General features: G+C 37.4%; 1 protein-coding gene across 2 annotated transcripts; it reads left to right on the top strand.

The window, feature by feature from the left end:
* Positions 1–2,210: 2,210 nt before the first annotated feature.
* Positions 2,211–9,162, top strand: kel (kelch). 2 transcript variants are annotated; one of them, XM_065476579.1, is made up of 12 exons: positions 2,211–2,443; positions 2,939–3,088; positions 3,780–4,005; positions 4,256–4,431; positions 4,979–5,075; positions 5,395–5,551; positions 5,610–5,719; positions 6,337–6,449; positions 6,508–6,826; positions 6,881–6,995; positions 7,112–7,252; positions 8,574–9,162. In XM_065476579.1, the coding sequence occupies exons 1-12, from the start codon at positions 2,364–2,366 to the stop codon at positions 8,744–8,746; spliced, it is 1,857 nt and encodes a 618-aa protein (XP_065332651.1). In that variant the 5' UTR covers positions 2,211–2,363; the 3' UTR covers positions 8,747–9,162. The 2 variants fall into 2 exon arrangements, with proteins under 2 accessions (XP_065332651.1, XP_065332652.1); XM_065476580.1 differs by lacking the exon at positions 2,211–2,443 and adding an exon at positions 2,582–2,769.
* Positions 9,163–20,128: the final 10,966 nt, after the last annotated feature.

Below are 20,128 nucleotides of genomic sequence, written 5' to 3' on the forward strand. Positions count from 1 at the left end.
TTGGTATGTGTTTACCAAGAGAAGCTCATTAGCGAGATGGTCTTGAGCCTACGCACTAGACATTATGTAAAACAATAACTTTTTTATGAAATCTCCTCTCACTTTACTCTGCATAATGATTTTATAACAGTTTCGTTCACTTGCATAGTTTTGCAAAGTGCCGCTCGACGCACGAGAGCTGAGAGCTCTCTTCTTGCTCGTTTGTCGAGCGTAAATATAGATGGAGCACCTCTGGCATCAAAACCACTTATAGTGTGGATTATATTATGATCTAAGTGGAATGAGGAGATCCTTCCGAACAATCATTAAAAAGCAGACAAGTTTATTGAAGCGGAGGAGCTGAAAACCATTTGGCGCACGTGCGCGTGCTGCTTAATTTCCCTGATTTCGTGTGAGCCGCCGCTGATGTGTGTCTACTTCAATTACGCTCCAATGGCACTGAATGGGAAATCATGTTTCATAATTGTAATTGCAGCAATTGAGCACCTCTAGTCAACACATCGATGTACACGCGCACGCAATTTACATATTATAAAAGCTAGCCAGCGGTGTATTACATAAATTACTTTCAAAGTATAAATCTTTTCTCACTCGATCTCTGTGTTTATCTCACACTGTGTAGTAATTATACTCACGCTGCTTGTGTTCAACGGCTAATTTATTGGAATAAAAATATGGTATCACGTGTTCATCTTAATACTACAGTATATAACTGTTGAAATTCGAAACCTAAAAGTATTCAATCAAGTCCTGAATATCAAAAACTGTTCAAACGTTTGCTCACATGGCCCATCTAAAAGTGGTATTTTTTAATTTAGACAAAATTGAAAAGAATGTTAATTAATTCCGTTATAAGCCACTAAGTATTTTTTATTTTGATTCATAAAAATATGATATATCATCGCATAATGGATATTTTTACCGTCTTATAATATATACAATATTATACTCTTTTATTTGGTAGAGGGCATGCAAGGATTCAATAACTTTGGAAGAAGCTTTATTGAAATAGTCATGGAATGTTTCATTAAATGTGTGCTCAAGTTTTAGCGCAAGTTGTACGTCTCTCTTCTTTTTTGAAGTCTTTGTATGTACAAAAAATATTGAATAATTAATCAAGTAGCATGTAAGGTAGCACCATTAAAAAAGCGAAATTAACAACCGCCAGAAAAGGGGCCTGGCCTACTAAAATACCACAATCTATGCCTGTGCCACCTACCTCCGGAAAAACATATTGTGATTGTAAGGTATAAAAGAGGCCGTCTCTAACTTAAAGGTAGCCATCGACATGAAATAGGAAAAGGAAACTATGCTGACCTTGACTTGCAGAAACCAGTTGACAATCTGCACTCTTCATTAACTATTTCATGTCAACTAGGATGATGATCCATAACCCACATCAATAATAATTATATAACATTTGTTTAGGACATTTCTGTAAATTTTCTCGTGTTAAAATTGGTTATCGATTTATGCACATTTAATGATTTTTAATTAACAAATTAAATCTTTGAGGATGAAGGCTGGTCTCCAGCTTCAGAGCCAGTGATTAAATAGCACAATCCGAATCTCTTCCTTAAATGTGTGCATTAATTTTCTTCGAGAAAAAAAATCACTGTGGCAGCGACTTTTGCTAGTATCTGCGCGTGGAAGCGAGCGGCAAACGACTGACAAGGAAAATACCACCGCAACTTTTGCCAGTATCTGCATTTCGTTGCTAAACATGTTTTTTAGTTAATACTATTTTGCTAATCATGTTATAAAATAAACAGCAAATTAAAATATGTAAGTTTTTCAGTATTTGACTGAAATGGAACGATGTGAAGCATTTCAATCATTTTCATCAAAAATTCTAGTTGATCGAGATTCTTTATAACACACATTAATATTGCACGAAGAAAATTATTTTTATTAACAAAGTTTAAGCTTAAACATTCATGCTATTGCGTCAAATACTCAAGTAGACACATTATATAACAAGGTCTGAAGTCTGAAGGTTGTCATCGCGCGTTTTCATCTTACACCAAATTTCTGCGCAATAACATTCATGATTTTTGGCGCATTTGATTTTCACGTGGCTTTGGCAGAGAAATTCAAAACAAATGGGCGCTACCACGTGAAGGAGCAAGAGAGGGGAGTCAGCAGCTGCGCGCCAGAATCGATTCCGCAGCAGGACAGGGGCAGACGGGGAATGAAAGCGGAGAACTCAAGGTCGACTGGCGACTGGCCGTCGACTGACAACAAACAGCCCCTGCCGTGCTGTGCAGCTGCTCGAGTGCCAAAACCTTTCGGATGAGGCAGCTGCCGTGAATCGAGACTCGGATTCGGACAGACGGACAGTGGCCCAAGCAACGCAGTGTGAGATGGACGAGGCGAACGGCGGCGCTGCGCCGCAGTCGCCGCACAGCGAGTCGAGCGGCGCCGACTCGACGCTGCAGGGCAGGTGAGCGAGCGTGAAGCGCAAAACGAGTGATGCATGACTCCCTGCGCGTTTGTTTTGACGGCCGCGGCGGTTGCGTGGCCGACGATAGATTAGCATACAAACGTGAAGTAGCCAGAAACCGCGCGACGAGCACTCGCGGGGCTTCCTCGGGCTCGTCACTCGCGTGTTGGCCTGGATTCTTCCCCTTTGGCCGAGTGGTCACCGCACCGCTGCTATTGTTTGTCGCGGCTCGCCATGAAATGCATTGAACTTTGGAGTTCCGCCTCTGGCGACTTGCATCACAGCCGTGCATCAGAACTCTGGCCCGCCTTCGACCGAAACGACAGGTTTTTTGCGATTTTGTTGCCATCCGAGGCAATCGGTCTATTTCGGGGGCGCGCTGACTGCGTGCCAAATCTCGGGGCCGCGCCGAATTAGAATCGAGTCGCGAGTTTTTGCATCTTTGCCGCTACACTGACAAGTAATGCCCATCTCAATCCGTACGTCGTTTTTCAGTTGTCTGCTGCTGCGGTATGCCAGCCAGAATTCGTTGGACGAAAGTTCGCAGAAGCCGATGCCCAGGGGCAGCATCAGCAAGGATAAGCCCCCTTACAGGAACATGCACCACACTCAGAGGGCCTTCGACGCCATGGACAAAATGAGAAAGTGAGACACCTTTGATTTAACTGACAAACTCCAATAGCATAAAATAATGTCATATATGACATGGTGGTATCTTTTTGAAACGTTTCTCGCGTTTGACAAAACCGATTTTGGTTTCCAACAAAAAAAATACAAATAAATATACCACCAACCTGGTATAGTACAATATGAAACTCTGGTAAATTCTGAACCCTGGACAAACTAAAAATAGACACTCATGCAAATATCTCACTTGTATAAAAAGATTATATCTGTCCATTATTATCTGTTTATTCATTCCAAATTTAAAACAAATGGTCTGGCGTGTATGAATTATTCACCACGCGATTATCTGATTGCAACACTGAAATATCAGCGACGCAAAGAAAACAATCGGAGCCTATTTTAAACTTAAGCTTGTTCTGCATAGACAGTCTGGGCACTGAAGAGCGGAAGTTCAACAGAGCCTTATATAATGTCTGTCTGCCAAAAACGATGAGTTTATTTTTTATTCATCGCCAAAGGTTGACACAGGAAATCGATTTGAATCGTGACACACTTTTGCAAACAGTTTGTTTAATGAACAAAGCAAACGTGCACTTATGCTGGCACGCGTGCTACAAAAACCAAAATAATACGCGTTGCTGGCCTTGGCTTCTTGAAATATCAATATTCATAAGTTGAGTGGCTAAAAAGTGGTATTAATTTGTTCCAGAGATCACTTGTTATGTGATGTTGTGCTGATTGCTGAAAATATAGAGGTCCCGGCTCACAAAATGGTCTTAGCCTCGTGCAGTCCGTACTTCAACGCCATGTTCACCAGTTTTGAGGAGAGCAGACAGGACAGAATCACCCTTCAGGGGATGGACTCGCAAGCCCTGCAGCTTTTAATCGAATACATTTACTCTGCCGAGATTTTAGTGACTGAGGAGAATGTGCAGGTAATTGTGAACATTTTTTCCTCATTTTATGACAAAATCAAATATGATTTTACAATTTCTTGATTTTTATCTGATGTTCATTCACGCAATGAAAACGTGTTGTCAGTTGTTGAACAAAAATCTTATCTAATTTGTCCAGAAATTAAACTTTGATCCTTGCTGATAGTGACAGAGACGTGTGTGGCGACAGCCTAGAAACAATGATTGAGATGTTCGCTGTAAAATTTGACTTTCTCGGTTGTTTGATCAGGTGTTGCTGCCAGCGGCCAATATCCTGCAGCTGACTGATGTTCGCGATGCGTGCTGTGAGTTTTTACAGGCACAGTTGCACCCAAGCAACTGCCTGGGAATCAGAGCTTTTGCCGATTTGCATGGCTGTTCTGAGCTGCTGAGCCATGCGGACGTCTACATTGAGCAGCATTTTACGTGAGTACCTAGACTATTTCCAGATTCGTTCGTTCTTTTTTTATCGCTATTTTTTCATTGTGAAACTGAAAAACTCTGTTATTTGATAATTAATAGGTTTTTTTTTTTGTAAAAAATGATAATTTATATAAATGGCGAAAAAATTGAGTACACAAACTTGCCTGAGAAAAAATTTTCAAATATTGAATCAAAAAATAAAGTTTCTTTAATTTGGATTGCATTATTTAATTTTAACTCCAAACAAACTTTAATAAACTATAAAAATATAATAAAAATTTAAGATTAAAACTATATTATGATAAAAAATTGCCTTCCTTGAGTGAACATTTCCAAACCATTAAACGATTTTTAATTTTTGTTGGCTCATGCCTGACACAGGAAATCAACTTACCATAGATCTTGCTCCATGTTTTATAGTCAATCATATGCTTCAGAAGTAAATAGTAACCCTTAAAGTTGAATTCTAAATTCGCATTATTTAAACTTAATATTTCAAGATAAATCTTTAAATAGGGTTGCTGACCTCAATTTTTAACGCCTTTTGCAGTGAGGTTGTAGAGAGCGAAGAATTTCTCAGCCTGAGCCATAAACAAGTGGCTAAGTTAATATGCAGCGACAGACTGACAGTTCCCACTGAAGAAAAGGTAAATAAAAGAAATCACTGTAATGTCACATTCGGAATATGAGATTATTATTGTCTGTAGGCAGAGCGTACGCATTTACCAAATGAGTGATTCCTATGTCTGCTTCAGCCAACACGTGCACACTGTTTTACATTAATTTATTGTGTGTCATCATCACTCTGAGACCAAATGCGCAATAATTTAAATTTAACTATTTGTTACAAAGTTTCGTTTTTGTTGTAAACAAGCCATAATTTCTATCCAATATCTTTGAAATTAAATTAAAACAGTATACTTTTCGCAAGAAAAGCTGCTTATTTAAAATTAATTCTATGAATAGGTGTTTGAATGTGTTGTGAGCTGGGTTCAACATGATCTGGAGAGGCGCCAGGCCTACCTAGCCGATTTGATGGAGCACGTCAGACTGCCCCTGTTGTCGCAAGAATATTTGGTCCAGAGAGTTGAAGAGGAGCCGCTTCTCAAGGCCAACCTCCAATGTAAGGAAGCTTCCCTGGTGGTTTCTTTATTTTTTTCTCAAATCAAATCTTTTTGCAGGCAAAGACTTTTTAATTGAGGCTCTAAAATACCACCTTTTGAAGGGAGAGCAGAAGATTATGTTCAAATCGCCAAGAACGAAGCCGAGGCAACCTGTCGGCTTGCCTAAAGTAAGTTTTTTTTACTACAAATGGATGGCGAATTATAAAATTTCTGAACCTAATTAGTTGGAGTGGGTTTGAAGTAAAAATATGCTGTTATTCATTGGTTAAGTCTTGCAAGAGTAAATTCAGGCTGAACATTTTAGCAGAAAAAAGCTTATCGCGTCACATTGTTTTATCTTTTTTTTCTAAATTATACTCAATTTTTTCTAGAAAAACAATGCTTAGCTTGTTTGCCTGTAAGAAATAATGGATGTATATAAATTCTGGCACAAGATCTAAATAAAAATTAACTCTTTAACTGGCAGGGAAAACCTGTGCGATAAACACAAAAGAAAATGCATCTCTCTTGAGCACTTTGTTTCCGTTTTTTTATATTTTTTTCTAACGCAGAGTTCTACTTAGAAATTGCTCAGCTTAGCAATCAATAAATGTATCGCAATCAAATCAAAATAATGACTTGGATCAAGTAATGAGATATTTGCTTTTAATGTGAGAGTAACTGAAAAAATAAGTCTCGCAAAAACTTGTCAAAGCGACGCCCAGTCTTGTAATTTTCTCATTTAAAACAAATCCGCAATGTGCAACTAGACACCCTAGTAACGTGAAATACAATCTGCTTCAAGGTGATGCTGGTTGTGGGAGGTCAAGCACCAAAAGCCATTCGCAGCGTTGAATGCTACGACTTCAAGGAAGAAAGGTGGTATCAAGTCGCTGAAATGCCATCCAGACGTTGCAGGTGAGAATCAAATTTCAAAGTTGGTCGCAGCAAACACGTGTCTGTTCGCGAATTGCAGGGCTGGCTTATCTGTGATCGGAGGCAAGGTTTACGCGGTTGGCGGCTTCAACGGCTCCCTGCGCGTGAGGACCGTGGATGCGTACGACGCCATCACTGACCAGTGGACTCCTTGCGCCAACATGGACGCGAGGAGGTCGACCCTGGGGGTGGCGGTCATGAACGGCAGCATCTATGCGGTCGGCGGTTTTGACGGGTCTACTGGATTGAATACAGCTGAGGTTTACGACCCCAAAACTCAAGAGTGGAAACCGATCGCTCCAATGTCCACCAGGAGGAGCAGCGTCGGGGTTGGCGTGGTCGCCGGCATCCTATATGCTGTAAGGATTGCTTAGGACAAGTTTGGTTGGAGTTAACTCGAAAATTGCGTCCAGGTCGGTGGCTACGATGGAGCGTCCAGACAGTGCTTGAGCACTGTAGAAAAATACATTCCTGAAACTGACACGTGGCAATCTGTGGCCGATATGACTGCAAGGAGGAGTGGAGCTGGTTTGTATTCTCTTTGCCTAGTATTCTTCACCAAAATTGTTCAATTTGTTTATAAAAATATTTAATTTCTTAAGTTTTTTCTCTAAATGCTTTACTACTGTCCTGTATTGTTGCAGGTGTTGGAGTTCTGGAAAACATTTTGTATGCAGTTGGCGGCCATGATGGCCCGTTGGTGAGAAAAAGTGTTGAAGCGTACAATCCAGACACAGGAAGGTGGACCCCGGTAGCTGATATGGCTTACTGCAGAAGAAATGCAGGTATTGCAACCTTGTTTCTACTCGTTACTTGTTGCTTAATATGCTAGGAAGCGATTTATTATCCAATATTTCATTAAGCAAGGTTATAAAAGGGGATTTTCTGAAATTATTAGCTGCTTGTGTGTTAGAAAATGGAGCTTGTGCCACAGCAATTAATTTTTATGGGACTGAAACGTGGTTTTAACTTTTAAATTCTTAATTTGTATTAATTAACTTGGCTTGCTTGGCACAGTCCTTTCTGTGGCCTTATTTTATAAAAATTGTTGGATCTATTATATTATGTTGTTTTTTTCTAATCAAATTCAAATTACACGTTTGAAACATTGATATTTAGATGATAAAAGACTAAACCAAGTAGCAAACTAACAAAATTTATTGGTTAAAAATTTTCAGCTAACATGACGTCGAAATTGTATTGATACCTCCATTTTCATTTATTTATTAAAAATTCAAAAGAATTATTTTAAATTATTTAAATAATCCTATTTTTATTTATTGTATATTTGGAAACATTTGAGGCCTTTGGAGAGCAAAAATGTATTATATAATTGAGAGTCTGAAAAGTAAAATTAAATTGAGGAGTCCAACTCATCTAAATCATACTAAACATTTTTACTCTAACAAATGTAAAAAATTATTTCTAATGACTTCTCATCATTTCATGCCCACATTTTTGTGATTTATTTGGCATTTAGGCATTAAATATTTGGATTTGACCAGGTTTTTTCTGAAAAATAATGCGTAAGAAGTGGATGGTTTCCCATTTTGTATCAACTTTAACATTCTTTTGCCAAATCACATACATTTTATATCTTAAATTGATCTAAGGTTATATACAAAATTTGTAAACATGTATTTTTGTTAGTAAATAGTTCCCTGTCCTTCCTTGTTGTTTGAAAGTTGAGATTTATATTTAATTCATTTTCGTCAGAGCAGGATTTTTCTGTAGAAATAATGAAAATTAACAGATCGCTAATTCACTACAAACCGATGAGGCTGCATAGAATTCTTTTTACAATTATGAAAACCTCGCGTGCTTCTGCCTTCATCGGCACCTATCAAGTAATAGTTCATTTTTCCTGTTCTTAGAGTTATTCTGCATAAAACGCAGTGCTCATAATTTATATTTGAAATTTAAATCCACAAGTAAATTTAACTATCAGCTCAGCTGGCAAACCAGATAAAAAGATGTTTACATTTCTTAAGACTTCCATTTAACCATACCTTGGCAACCCAGATTCCCAAATACACTAGTGCCTTAGCAGGCATAGACATTGACGAGCAAAAAAGTAATCAGTCCAATTTTTTGTTCTTGTTAAAGGAGTTGTAGCTCTGGCGGGGCAGTTGTACGTTGTAGGCGGAGACGACGGTTCCAGCAACCTGGCATCCGTCGAGGTGTACAACCCCAAAAACGACACGTGGACCATGCTCCCATCCTACATGGGAATCGGAAGGAGCTACGCTGGAGTGGCGATCATCGATAAACCAATGTAGTCGCGTTCTCTTCACTTGATTGCCTCTTGTTTGCTCCAATTACAAGATCTGATTGTGATTTTTCAAATTTAGAAATTGTCAATTACCGATACGTTCTTGACTTATTTCTATCTGTGTACTTCTGGCTATTGTGATATGGAAATTTTACTATATTTCCACTCCTTCAACTGAATGTTGAGTCAAATACTTGTTCACTGTGGTCTCTGAAACCGCTTTCCTCAATGTCATACAGGAAATGTCTAAAAAAATAGAGAACTATAAGCTTTGCGAAAAACTATTTTAGAAATTCTTGACAACAATTTCACCTGATGCGCCTATCAAATTTATATTCAGATGAGCTGCTTTAAGATATAAATTTGCAGTGTAACTTTAGTTCCAAACATACACGATACAATAAAGTTTATTTGCTATTAAAACGTAAGTTTCCTTTAAATCATTCCCGGATAGTTTTGAAAATTCAGCATGTGGGTGTGTGGAAAGAAAAAAATAGAGTTTGATACGTGCTCATGTATACACTCGTATGCTCTCATATTTCATGCAAGCTGTGCTGAAATGCACTCCACATGGGAGTGTTCCTTTGAAGCAAACAGCAGTTATTTAAATATTTATGCCCACTCTCTGCCAATATCACACGCGCATGCATGTAGCTGACAAGGAAGCGCGCCCGTTTGACCCTAAAGCATGCAGCGAGAGCTGATACAAAAATTGAAATATGAATTATCAACGAAGCTTTTCCATTGGGATGATGGCTATCCTTTTCACAAATCTTTTCGTCTTTTTGCATCTCTCCGTATACCAGAGTTCTGTGTAATTCAATTTGAACAGAAACACTTCACACTCGTACGCCAATCCATAGAGACAGGTATTTATAACAATTTTTATAAGCTCTCAATTCATATTGCAAGAGATGACTTGATTTTAATTTAAAAACTACATAGGTATTCAAACGAGAAATTGTTACATATCGATAAATGTTTCCCCTCACAAAGTAATGAAACAAATCATCAGAACGTACAAGTGCATTTAGCTGACTATTTTTTTCCAAAAATATGAACGAATTTAGATTTTATAATAATAAATATTGAGACCCCCTGAAAGACTGCAAAAATGTAGCTTTTATAGAGTTAAGTGTGCACATATAATTTAAATTTATAACAGAAGAATTTTGAAGGATTCATCCAAGAAAATAGTTTCCTAAATTTCATTGAAGCTATATCTATTTTGCTCTCTGAAAGAGAAAATGTATACTTTATAAAACCCCGAAATGCTTTTTATTTGTATAAATGAGTGTGGGAGCATGTTAATTTTAAAGAGTGCTGAATGTGTTTCGGACTATGGTTCACCAAACCCTTTTGTGGCCGTTTTTTGCTGGTCTCCGAGCGCACACGGCCGTTGAAAAGCAGCTGCTGAATTGGAGAGGAACGAAATAATGAGAGAGATGAAGAGAGAGAAATGAGAAGATTGGTCAAATACAAGGAAAACAAAGCAGCGCCGGTCCAAGTGCGACAATGAGAAAGCAAACACGGAAAGCGCGCGCCCCTTGCACATCTGCAGCCCCATCATTTGCGAGAGCACACAAAAGCAGTAGTCATCTAAAATTCTTTTCCGAGTAAACCAAATCCCGCACGTGTGGGGAAACACATTATATACTTGTTTTTCCTGCAGACAGTAAACCCAGCAGAAAAATTTTCGTTGTCGATTTTAAAAATTAATTGTGTGTTATGACGCAAGACGCAAAAAAATTAAATTTTATGTTATTTTATTTACCTTTAAGTTAACCGAATATTCACATTTAAATCAAGCATGCAATTCATTAAAGGAAAAATTTACATACTATAATTGTGATTGAGAAATATAATTTAAGTAAATTAAATCAGTTTAAAAACTAAATTTTTAAAAAACATTTGCCGCAAGTTCAAGTTTTTTGAATTTTTAACTTTTGCGAAGTTGTAATCCATTTTGACTAAATATTGCAAGTTAAACTAAGAATGATAATTCGTCAACTCAGAGTAAAAAATAAAAAGTGTGTAAAAAACGGAAAAACCTTTGCAACTCCGGTTTTGCTTGAAATTTTTAACACAAACTCAAACTGTCACAGTAAACTCTGGCCGAAAAGATTAAAAATTAATCCAGAGCAAAATGAGAAATTTTTAAATAAAGGTCTACCAAATTTTCTCGTGAGCGAGAGCAGCGATCACCTTTTGCAATTATTTGCGTGGCGGGCTCGTCTGGCAATTTTGATTCCGCGTTAATAGGATTAAAGAGAACGCGGAGGAGTGACTCCACCACACAAGTTACCATATTAGCCATCTGCTTGTTGAAGATTAGAGCGACAGACAATGACTCTCCAGATTATGATGAGAGAGAGCAAAGCGAGCGCCGCCTGAACATTTCGCAGCGATTGCCCTATCACCCGGAGCCAAAGCCAACACACACGCAGGCACACGTACAAAGCAGCAGAAGATTTGCGTTTTTCCATCCAAACCTTCCTCCCGGCGACTCTACGTAATTTGCAGAATTTTAATTTCAGCGAGAAATAAATCCAGCGGACAAGTGGCGTGTGCTTTGTTGCGACTTTGTTGGAAAGAGAGGGACTGCAGAGAAATTTCGGCCTGCTGGTGCAATATTTTGCACCCTCTTTTCAACCCCCGCAATAATGGAGTGCCGCTCGCAGCTTCATCTCCCATGGTGCGCTCTTTCCGTGCGATTAAGGCTCACGGCACTGGATAATATTGCAATGAACCCGGCGAAATATTGTTTCACCCCAGAAGCGAGCGTGCGTTCGCACGACAGCACCAGATGCAAGTTATAGTCTTGTGTGACACTCAACACCCCTGGCATACAGCACACGCACTTTCCCCATGCAGAATGCCGCGATATATGCATAGCCGCGAACACACGCTGCCATCCAGTATATGGGAAAACTTAAATGTTTCACACATTAGATTTAAATATGTGTATCTAATTTTTAATTTGCGTCGTTTAGTACTATAGTCTGAAATTCAGATGAAAATTCTTCAAATTTTGAGTTGTGTTGCCGACATTTATATTGCCATCCAAATTTCGGTTTTTATAGGTGAAATATTTTGAAGAGAGTTTTCAAGAGGAACTCTAATAGTTTCCCTAGCTCATTTCGAATATATGTATTCGATGAAAGTTAATTCGAATCTTTCGTTAACAGAACCCACAAAATAATTTCTTAATTGAGGCCTCTGCTTATATCGACAAAACTTTCTAAACAGCTCAACTAATTGTATCTTAAAGTAAAACATACCAAATATTTTGTTTAAATTTGATTTGATTCAAAACACCTTATTGAAATAAGAAGAAATTACAATACGAGAATAAAATATGAATTGTGTGGTTTTCCACACAATTCTAGAGTATTCAAACTCTCAGAATGGTTCGGAACGATCTTAAGTTTGGCTAAAAGGTCCTGAAATTCATTGATCTTTGCTAATTGGTGTCAGAAAGTGAATCAGAACTACGGAAAAACAGTCGATCTGTTAATCTATGAATGCTATAACAGTAAACATAAAACTGTTCAAAATTGCGAATGAAAACACTAGAAATTAGACGTCATACATTTAACACATGATATCAAAATATCAAGCAAAAGGCTTCTCAAATCTCTGCAGGCATATTAATAATATTAATTAAATCAAAGTGCATAAAATTTTTAAGAAACGTTTAAATGACACACAGAGTCAATAATGTTCATATTAAACTTTTAAATTTCTTACATAATTTATTAAATTTATTTTAATATTAAATATAAAATATATTTATTTTTAATATTAAATCAATGTTATCTTGCACATTTGAAAAAATGTTCATACAAACAATATTATATATTTTATAATTTTCCCCCCCTCAAACCGAATATAGCAACACTTCTTATCGTATGGCTCGTATGGTTACTAGTCCCAGCATAAAATCTTGAGCAACTTGAGTTAATTTAATTACAAGAATTCCGAAATTTCCTCTCCAGCTAAAAAGTTTAGTTGATCACTGTAAATTCAATTTATGGTCACTTGCATAAAAGTAAACTATGTAAAATGTAAATAATCTTTTTAATTTCACGGTCTAACTGAATGAAATTTTTTAATTTCCTTACTCATACGCTTTTTTATGCCCACAAGCTAAACCCTATGCTTGATATCGTGTCCTAATCTAAAAAAGTTTGCAATTTTCGTCCTCTTTATAGTGTTTTATATGGCATATATTCTGTAAAGAAATGGATCAAATAGTAAAAAACATTATGTGCTTTAGGAAGTGTTCAAATATTAAATTTGTCTAATGATGCTGACTGGTAAAACTCTTTGTTGGCATTTCTATGTAATAGGAGTTAGTGAGATAAGTCTTGCATTGGCTTCATAAACAGCAGTAGTTTTTGTTTCAGTTGGAAAAGGTGTTTGCCGCAAAATTTTTTGTTAAAAGCTGATTTTGCCATGCAGTTTATAAGTAACTAAAATTTATCGACAAAACTCTAAAATCTAATATCAAGCATTCTGATAAAATATCATTAAAAAAATAACTTGATGTTTGATGCTATATTTTTATGGATGCACTTTGCTGTATTTTTTTCAGTAATAATTTAAGGTCCATACGGTGCACACTCATAAAATTCCTGATGCAAATCTTATCCATGTGTAACACTTTGGCATGATTCTTTAATGACACGCTGCTTGTATGCAAAACGAGAAGCAACCAAATTAAAAAGAGTAACCTCCATGTCTGCGCACTCGCCGTGCGTTGCGCTCATTACCGCGAAACAAAAAGTCGGCATCGCAGCGGAGAACGTTCGCGTCGCCTTGTTAGAAGGCGGCGAGAGTGAGAGAGCGAGCGAGAGAGACTCATTTTTGAAGGAGCAGAGGCGGGTGGGTGGGTGCGTGCAGTGGCGGCGTCTTTTAATAATATTACGGGCGGCAGCGCAGCGCGGCAATATAAAATTAAAGGCAAGGAGCGCCGAGAGAGCGTGCAAGTCATTATTCAGGCACGAGACTCTTTTCTCCCAACAACATGCAGCATCCCCGGCCTGCGTGTGTATCCGCCAGGGCAAATATAATATCTCAAAAAGCGGGCGGCGGAAATTTCCCTCGCTTCATCGTCTACTCTCTATCTTTTAACTCAGCCACTCGAGCACAGCAAATACCATTAACGCGAAACTCGGCTGCCAGATTTAGCTAATGAAATACGCCTCTGCTGCCTTCTATACGCGCTTGTGTGTGTGTGTGTGTTATGTCGTATAATAATCATAATAATTCACACTCTGCCGACACTCGAAACTTTCAGCTTCTTCCTGCGCTGCCGGTGCTGCTGCGTCTTTTAATTGTGTTTGCATGGCACCTGCTGACTCCGGTGCTACTTTTTATATTCCGCACGACTTGCTCAATCGATAACTGCTTGATTGTGATGAGCACGAGATGAGCGAGGACGAGAGAGCAAGTGACGTGCACTCGCCCTGCCTCTTTTACCACTTGCCAGCGTGTCTCTTCATTTGTGCGCCAGCGAGAGGCAAATTTGATTGAAAAGGGCATTTAAAAGATGCCGGCACCGTTGCATCGCTCGCGCTGCCTTTTTATCCGATAAGTTGTGCTTAACTAACGGGAAAAATCATTCATTTTCGACGCCCTTTTGCTTGAATGCACCTTTGATCGCGCTAATACATGAAATGCGCCAGGGGTGAAATGAACGACGAAGCCCACACGCTACGCTTGTGGAAGTTGGTGAGACTTAAGTTGCGTATAGCCTTGAATAAAAAACTGTAATAAATAAAATGGAATTGGCTGTTTTTGATCGGGTCTCTTTCCTAAAAGCCAATCGCTTTTAACGTTATGAGACATTTATTAATTAGTAAAAATATTTTACTGTCAACCAAGCCGTTGCGGATCGCATTGTTGAGGTCATGCTTCGCATGCATTTGCGATGCGAGAATCCGAGCGATGTTTGGCAGATCCGTTTGAGATCCGTTTGCCCATGTTATTCGTTCGCGATTTTATCAGAGATACGGAGTTTTCGCGAGTTTTTAGAGCTACAAAAAAGGTAAACGAATTAAGAAATAATAAAATGAATTAATCTTTTTAATAAAATTACACAAAATTTCTTTTGTTTAAGTTATTTGTTTTTTTATTTATAATTACACATGTGAGACATTGATTTGAGAAGTATAACCATCAACGGAACATATTTTTATTTAATTGTACAGCTCTTGCAGCCTTTGATATGAAAAAGTATAATTATTAATTCATAAATATACAAGATAAAATAAAATAATTGTTCATAACAGGTTGAGGTATTCACAACCGAAAAGGAGGGTATATCAGAAAATGCCTCGCACAAAGGACGAAAAAAGATGATGCGTTCTGCCCCAACTCGCTGTACGATTGCTCCGTTGATTAGACGAGTCTAAGAGGAGAACGTGAAAGGCAGCTCCTTTTCAGTGATGTCTATTCTATCCCAACAGTGTTCCAACTTTGCCATTACCTCTGTCACCAAAAATAGCTTCTTAATCCTATTCGACATAATTTTAACTTTCAATGTTAAGTTTAAACTGAGTTTTAAAATTTGTTTCTTCTCTTTTTTACTTTTTACTAGGAGTTATTTTTTTCAACTAGATTAATAAAGAATGTAAATTGGATTACCTTTAAACATCGCATCTTGTTGAATAAAAAAATCAAATTCTTTTGGAAAGAAATGTGGCAGGTCTTTTAAACTTTAATGAAATTTCCAGAGACAGACGTCCAAATGATGCCGCACCTTAGCCGAGTGCGAGTTTGATTTAAACTTTTTCAAACACACCTTCAACTCGACTGTAGTTTTATCTGTGCGATCTGTGCTTGCTGCCTTAATTCTCGAGTCTGGGTATTGGTGACCGTTGGCTTTCTGCGATCGACGGGCTCTCGTTTCGGTCTTTTCCTCTCGTCTGTTTCTCCGGTCATCAAACCCGTGCGGGCCCTCTTAAATTAAACGTGAAATTAATATATTAATTGTGATACAAAAATGTAAATAAAATAAAATAATTTATTTTACTTTTTAATACTCTAGTATAAATTACTGTAATATTTACTTGCCTCTTTCGGATTCAAAACTGTTTTCATCATAACTAGACATCCTTTGGAAAAGTAGCAAAAATATAAATTAATTGCGGTTCTTAGTACGATGTGACTGACGGAGCTCTAGCTAATGAATGATGAAATCTTAAACAAACCTCGCAGTAAACTTTGAACGAAAAATTGAACCGCAAAATACCTTTGAACCTTGCTGTTTAAATTAGAGAACAAACAAACAAATAGCTTGAGCGGTTAGAATTTTAAATACTACGCATGGCATTTAGATTCTGTCTTTGTGTTTTTACACAAATATTTAATATTGGCCTTTATTTATTATAAGCATGTGAGAAAAGGCAGCACTCCTGGCAAACAACTTACGAAAACCATGTCCAGGAGGACAGAGCCGGAGTGGGCCCGGCTATTCAACTATTTTTAAATCTATATCTATAGATTACAGATGTCAAGAATTGAAAAATGGAGGGAATTATTTACCTTGTAAATAACAGCTTCTGTGTATGGATCTGTAAGGTTCCGGACCAGTCAAACCAAACCTGTAAGATAATCAGCATTGCGGAAGCTCACCGAAAGTTTCAAACGGTTACCTGATGGAAGTGATGCAAAATGAGTGAAAAAATAAATTACAGGAATGTCACCACTATATCCTTGCACACAACCCGTCACAAAATTCCAAAACTCCTTGCATTTTAAGGGGGTTTCAAATATTGAAGTTAAGAATAGCTTTTCTGACATAATTTATGTGCCATAAATCATTGACAGTGAGAGCAATACGTAATCAATCTAGAAAAAAGAGCAAACATTTTATTTTGGAAAAAGAATTTACCAAATGGTATTCTATAAATTGCAAACTACTCAAAAGAACTCCATTAACGAGATACGGCAGTTTATTTCAAAACTGTGGTCAGTACAGAAGAATCTGTGGTCTTGCATTGGGCTGGTTTATTGTGGTGTGTTTCATTTTTGCTCCATGCTGGGTCACTTGTATAAAGGATTTCGCTTATGATGACAGAGCATCGGCATTCTCAAAACGAAATAACAAAATAAAGTTAAAAAATTATTTTAACGCTTGATGATTAAGCTTTTTTGGTATTTTCTTCAGGATAGTCGGAACATTTTTATCTTATATCCTCACGTATAAATCTAGGAGATACAAAATTGTAAAATAGTTCAGAGAGAAAAATATTTCTTAATATGCTTCTGTTTGTATGAAATTGTGTTTTCGTTCGTAAACAGCGTCGGAGCTAAATTGTGCCCCAGAGTAGAAGTGGACTAGAAAGTTTTTAAATTTTCCTATCTCTCGAGAATGTTGTAAAGTTTGTTGTTTATTTAACACTCCCGAGTTGATCATAAATTTTGCAGTTTTGGCTCATTTAAGAATCAAATTCTCTGTATTATCTAATAAATTCACAAATAATAAGTAACACTAGATATCAAATTAATTTTTGTTGTTTTCTATCGTTGCAAATTTATCTTTTTTTCCTGTTCTTTTGCTCAGTACATTAGTTGTTAGTATCTAAAGATCTGGACCAGTATCTAAGGATGTATTTTTTCAATTAACCTTTAAAACACATCAAAATTATTACAAAAAACAAAAATTGTTTCAAATTAATGAATAATTTTGGTCAAAAGTTAATTTTTCTGCCCGAAACTAATTCACTTTTTAAAATGCAAACAACGAAGTACAAAAACACGCACATCTCAACTTCAGAGTTAGCTGATGAACAGTTTATCTGAAAAGTGGACAGCAGAAGACACCACTTGAAGTGGTACTTGGGGATTTATATTTCGCGACAGTAAAAGCCAAATCCGGGCCATCAAGCAGAGGTTTATGAAAGTCCCCTGCTCAGCACAACGTTTTATCTCTTTTTTCGCGAGTGGCGCATTTTGGCGTCATCACGCGAGCAAAATCCAGTGGGCGAGCGCTTGCGTGTGTGCGTAATTCGTCCCCAGACACTTGCTCTGGTGGACACATTTAAGGAGGCAATAAAAGAAAATATGCACAAAAGGAGGAAAGAACGCGCGTGGTTTGCTATTACTGCAAGAATGCGGCTTGCCTCTGCTCTCTCGCACCCCATTCAAATCAATCTTGCTTTTCACCCTCTCGCCAAATCTATTGTAAATTGGGTAGGTGGCCGCTTTTATTGCCCTGCATAAAAACGCAGGAATGCTGATGAAAATGTATCTTATGCCTTCGAGATAGCAAGGAGGGACGCGAATATACATTTTCTTCCTCAGAGAAATTTCCGCTCTCGTGGCCACTCTCAAACGTCCGCTTATCTGTGTCTCTCGGCGAATTCCACTCGTGCAATAAGAGAATTAATATTTCGTCGCTGTCGTTCGAGGCCTGCCCCTGGCGTTTCCGCTGATTGATTTTGATCCTCAATCACATGGAAATTTTCTGTCAACTCGAGCAGATGAAAACAAATGAATTGGAATAGAATGTAAAATTGAATTAAATGACGAGCCTGGCCTACATGGTTTACATTACCCCTGAAGGATGAAAACCAATTACTTTCTAAAGAAAAGGTATTGCTTTTAGTTGTAAGATTTATTTAATTGATTATATTGAACAACGGTGGTGCACGACTAAATTACAATTTTTTACCAGAAGCAGCTTGGGACAGTGATAAATATTTGTGTGATAAAGTTGGACTAGTTACCAAGTCACATATTTTTTACTTAGTTTAGTTTTAAGACTAAAAATCCTTTTCATAAGCCATACAGCTCTTAGATAGATGAATATATATGTGAATTCAAATTGTTAATTTAACACTTTAAAATTGAGAGCTAAGTAAGCATTTTAAATCTACTGTTGGAAAGAACATGGTTGGAATTGAATAGCGATGAAAGTAAAACTCGCGCAATTTACCGCTAAAATTTGGTGGAGAACCGAGAATCGAATCTAAAATATAGAATGTCACTCTCCTTTTAGATGCTATTTTATTAAATCAACAGCGCTTCGATTCTAAAAAATAATTTATTTTTTCCTTTGAATTTGAGGACATGAAAATGTGTCACACTGCTTTTTACTTGGAATAGGAAAACATTATATTTACTCAATTACCATCAGGTAATTTGTGACAAATATGGAAAGTATTCCCTTATCAACACGCATATTAACCCTTGCAAGAAGCAGCATCCCCGTATCAATGCCACGCACAGATCCCCCTCTGGGTCAATCCCTCGGCCGACTGAGGTCAGCCGAACCAACGCGGGCTGGTAGAAGGAGAGTTAAATGGAAGAGGCACGACATGCTCACATGTATTCTTGTACCTGATTTACATACCGATAGGCCGACCCTTTAAAGTGGTTCAAAGACCATGCAGTGGAGGTTTTGAGTGCGCGCGAGTAGCAACTCTCCTGAGACCACCGGGGCAGCGTGCGTGTGCGCTGCTGCAAGTTAGTTGTCTGGCCAAATTGAACTGATGTGTCCGTCGCTGCATACCAAAGATAGTGGAACTTCCCTCGATTCCCTAAGGGGATCAAATTTAATGGATATGTGATGATCTGCCCGGGAATACTGATAAGCCTTGAACACCTACGCGCCCGAAATTGGCTTGTCATACCAGAGACTCCGTGTCGTGTACAAAGCTTTTTCTCAGTGGGCCTTTTAGTTTTACATGTTTACATAATTCAACACTTGAAAAATATTTTTTAGCCGTAAATAAATTATGAATTTAATTTATACATAGGAGAGATAATATATTAAATGCACTTGGCGTTCCATTGAAAAAATATTATATTAAGTCTTGTGGAACTTTGAAGGGCTAAAACTTTGAACTAATACAATTTTGGCACTTTTCTGTCAAAATATTTCTGTATTCCAAGTTTTTATTGAAGGTACAATATTGGTGGTCCACACGGGGTATTATTCCATCTTCTTTATCAGTTAACTGAGAAAAATTGCCATCTCGTAGAAATTTTGGAAATAATTATTAATTTTGATCTTATTGCTAAGTAAGATAAACAGTTAATTAAGACATATAATAGATTATTTAATTATATATTATAAAAAATTATTTTAGTGGCTTTAAGAACACTTTTAATTTTTAACATTAATATTAACTTATTTATTATAATTATTTTTTATATTTATTCTAAAATAGATTATAATGAGAAATAATTTTTAATTGTTTTTTTTAATCTTTTCTCAATAATTAGACTTAAGAGAATATTAAAATTGAATAAATTTCAGTTCTAGCTCCGCTTAGTTGTGCATGAAGTCAGTCAATCAAAGAGCTTGTGCTGGACAACTGAAGGCTGGCTGCATGTACCAATAAACTCTATGCGGAGACCACGAAAAGTAAATAAT

This window comes from Cloeon dipterum, chromosome 1 (genome assembly GCF_949628265.1).
Source record: "Cloeon dipterum chromosome 1, ieCloDipt1.1, whole genome shotgun sequence".
In the NCBI taxonomy this organism is placed as follows: Eukaryota; Metazoa; Arthropoda; class Insecta; order Ephemeroptera; family Baetidae; genus Cloeon; species Cloeon dipterum.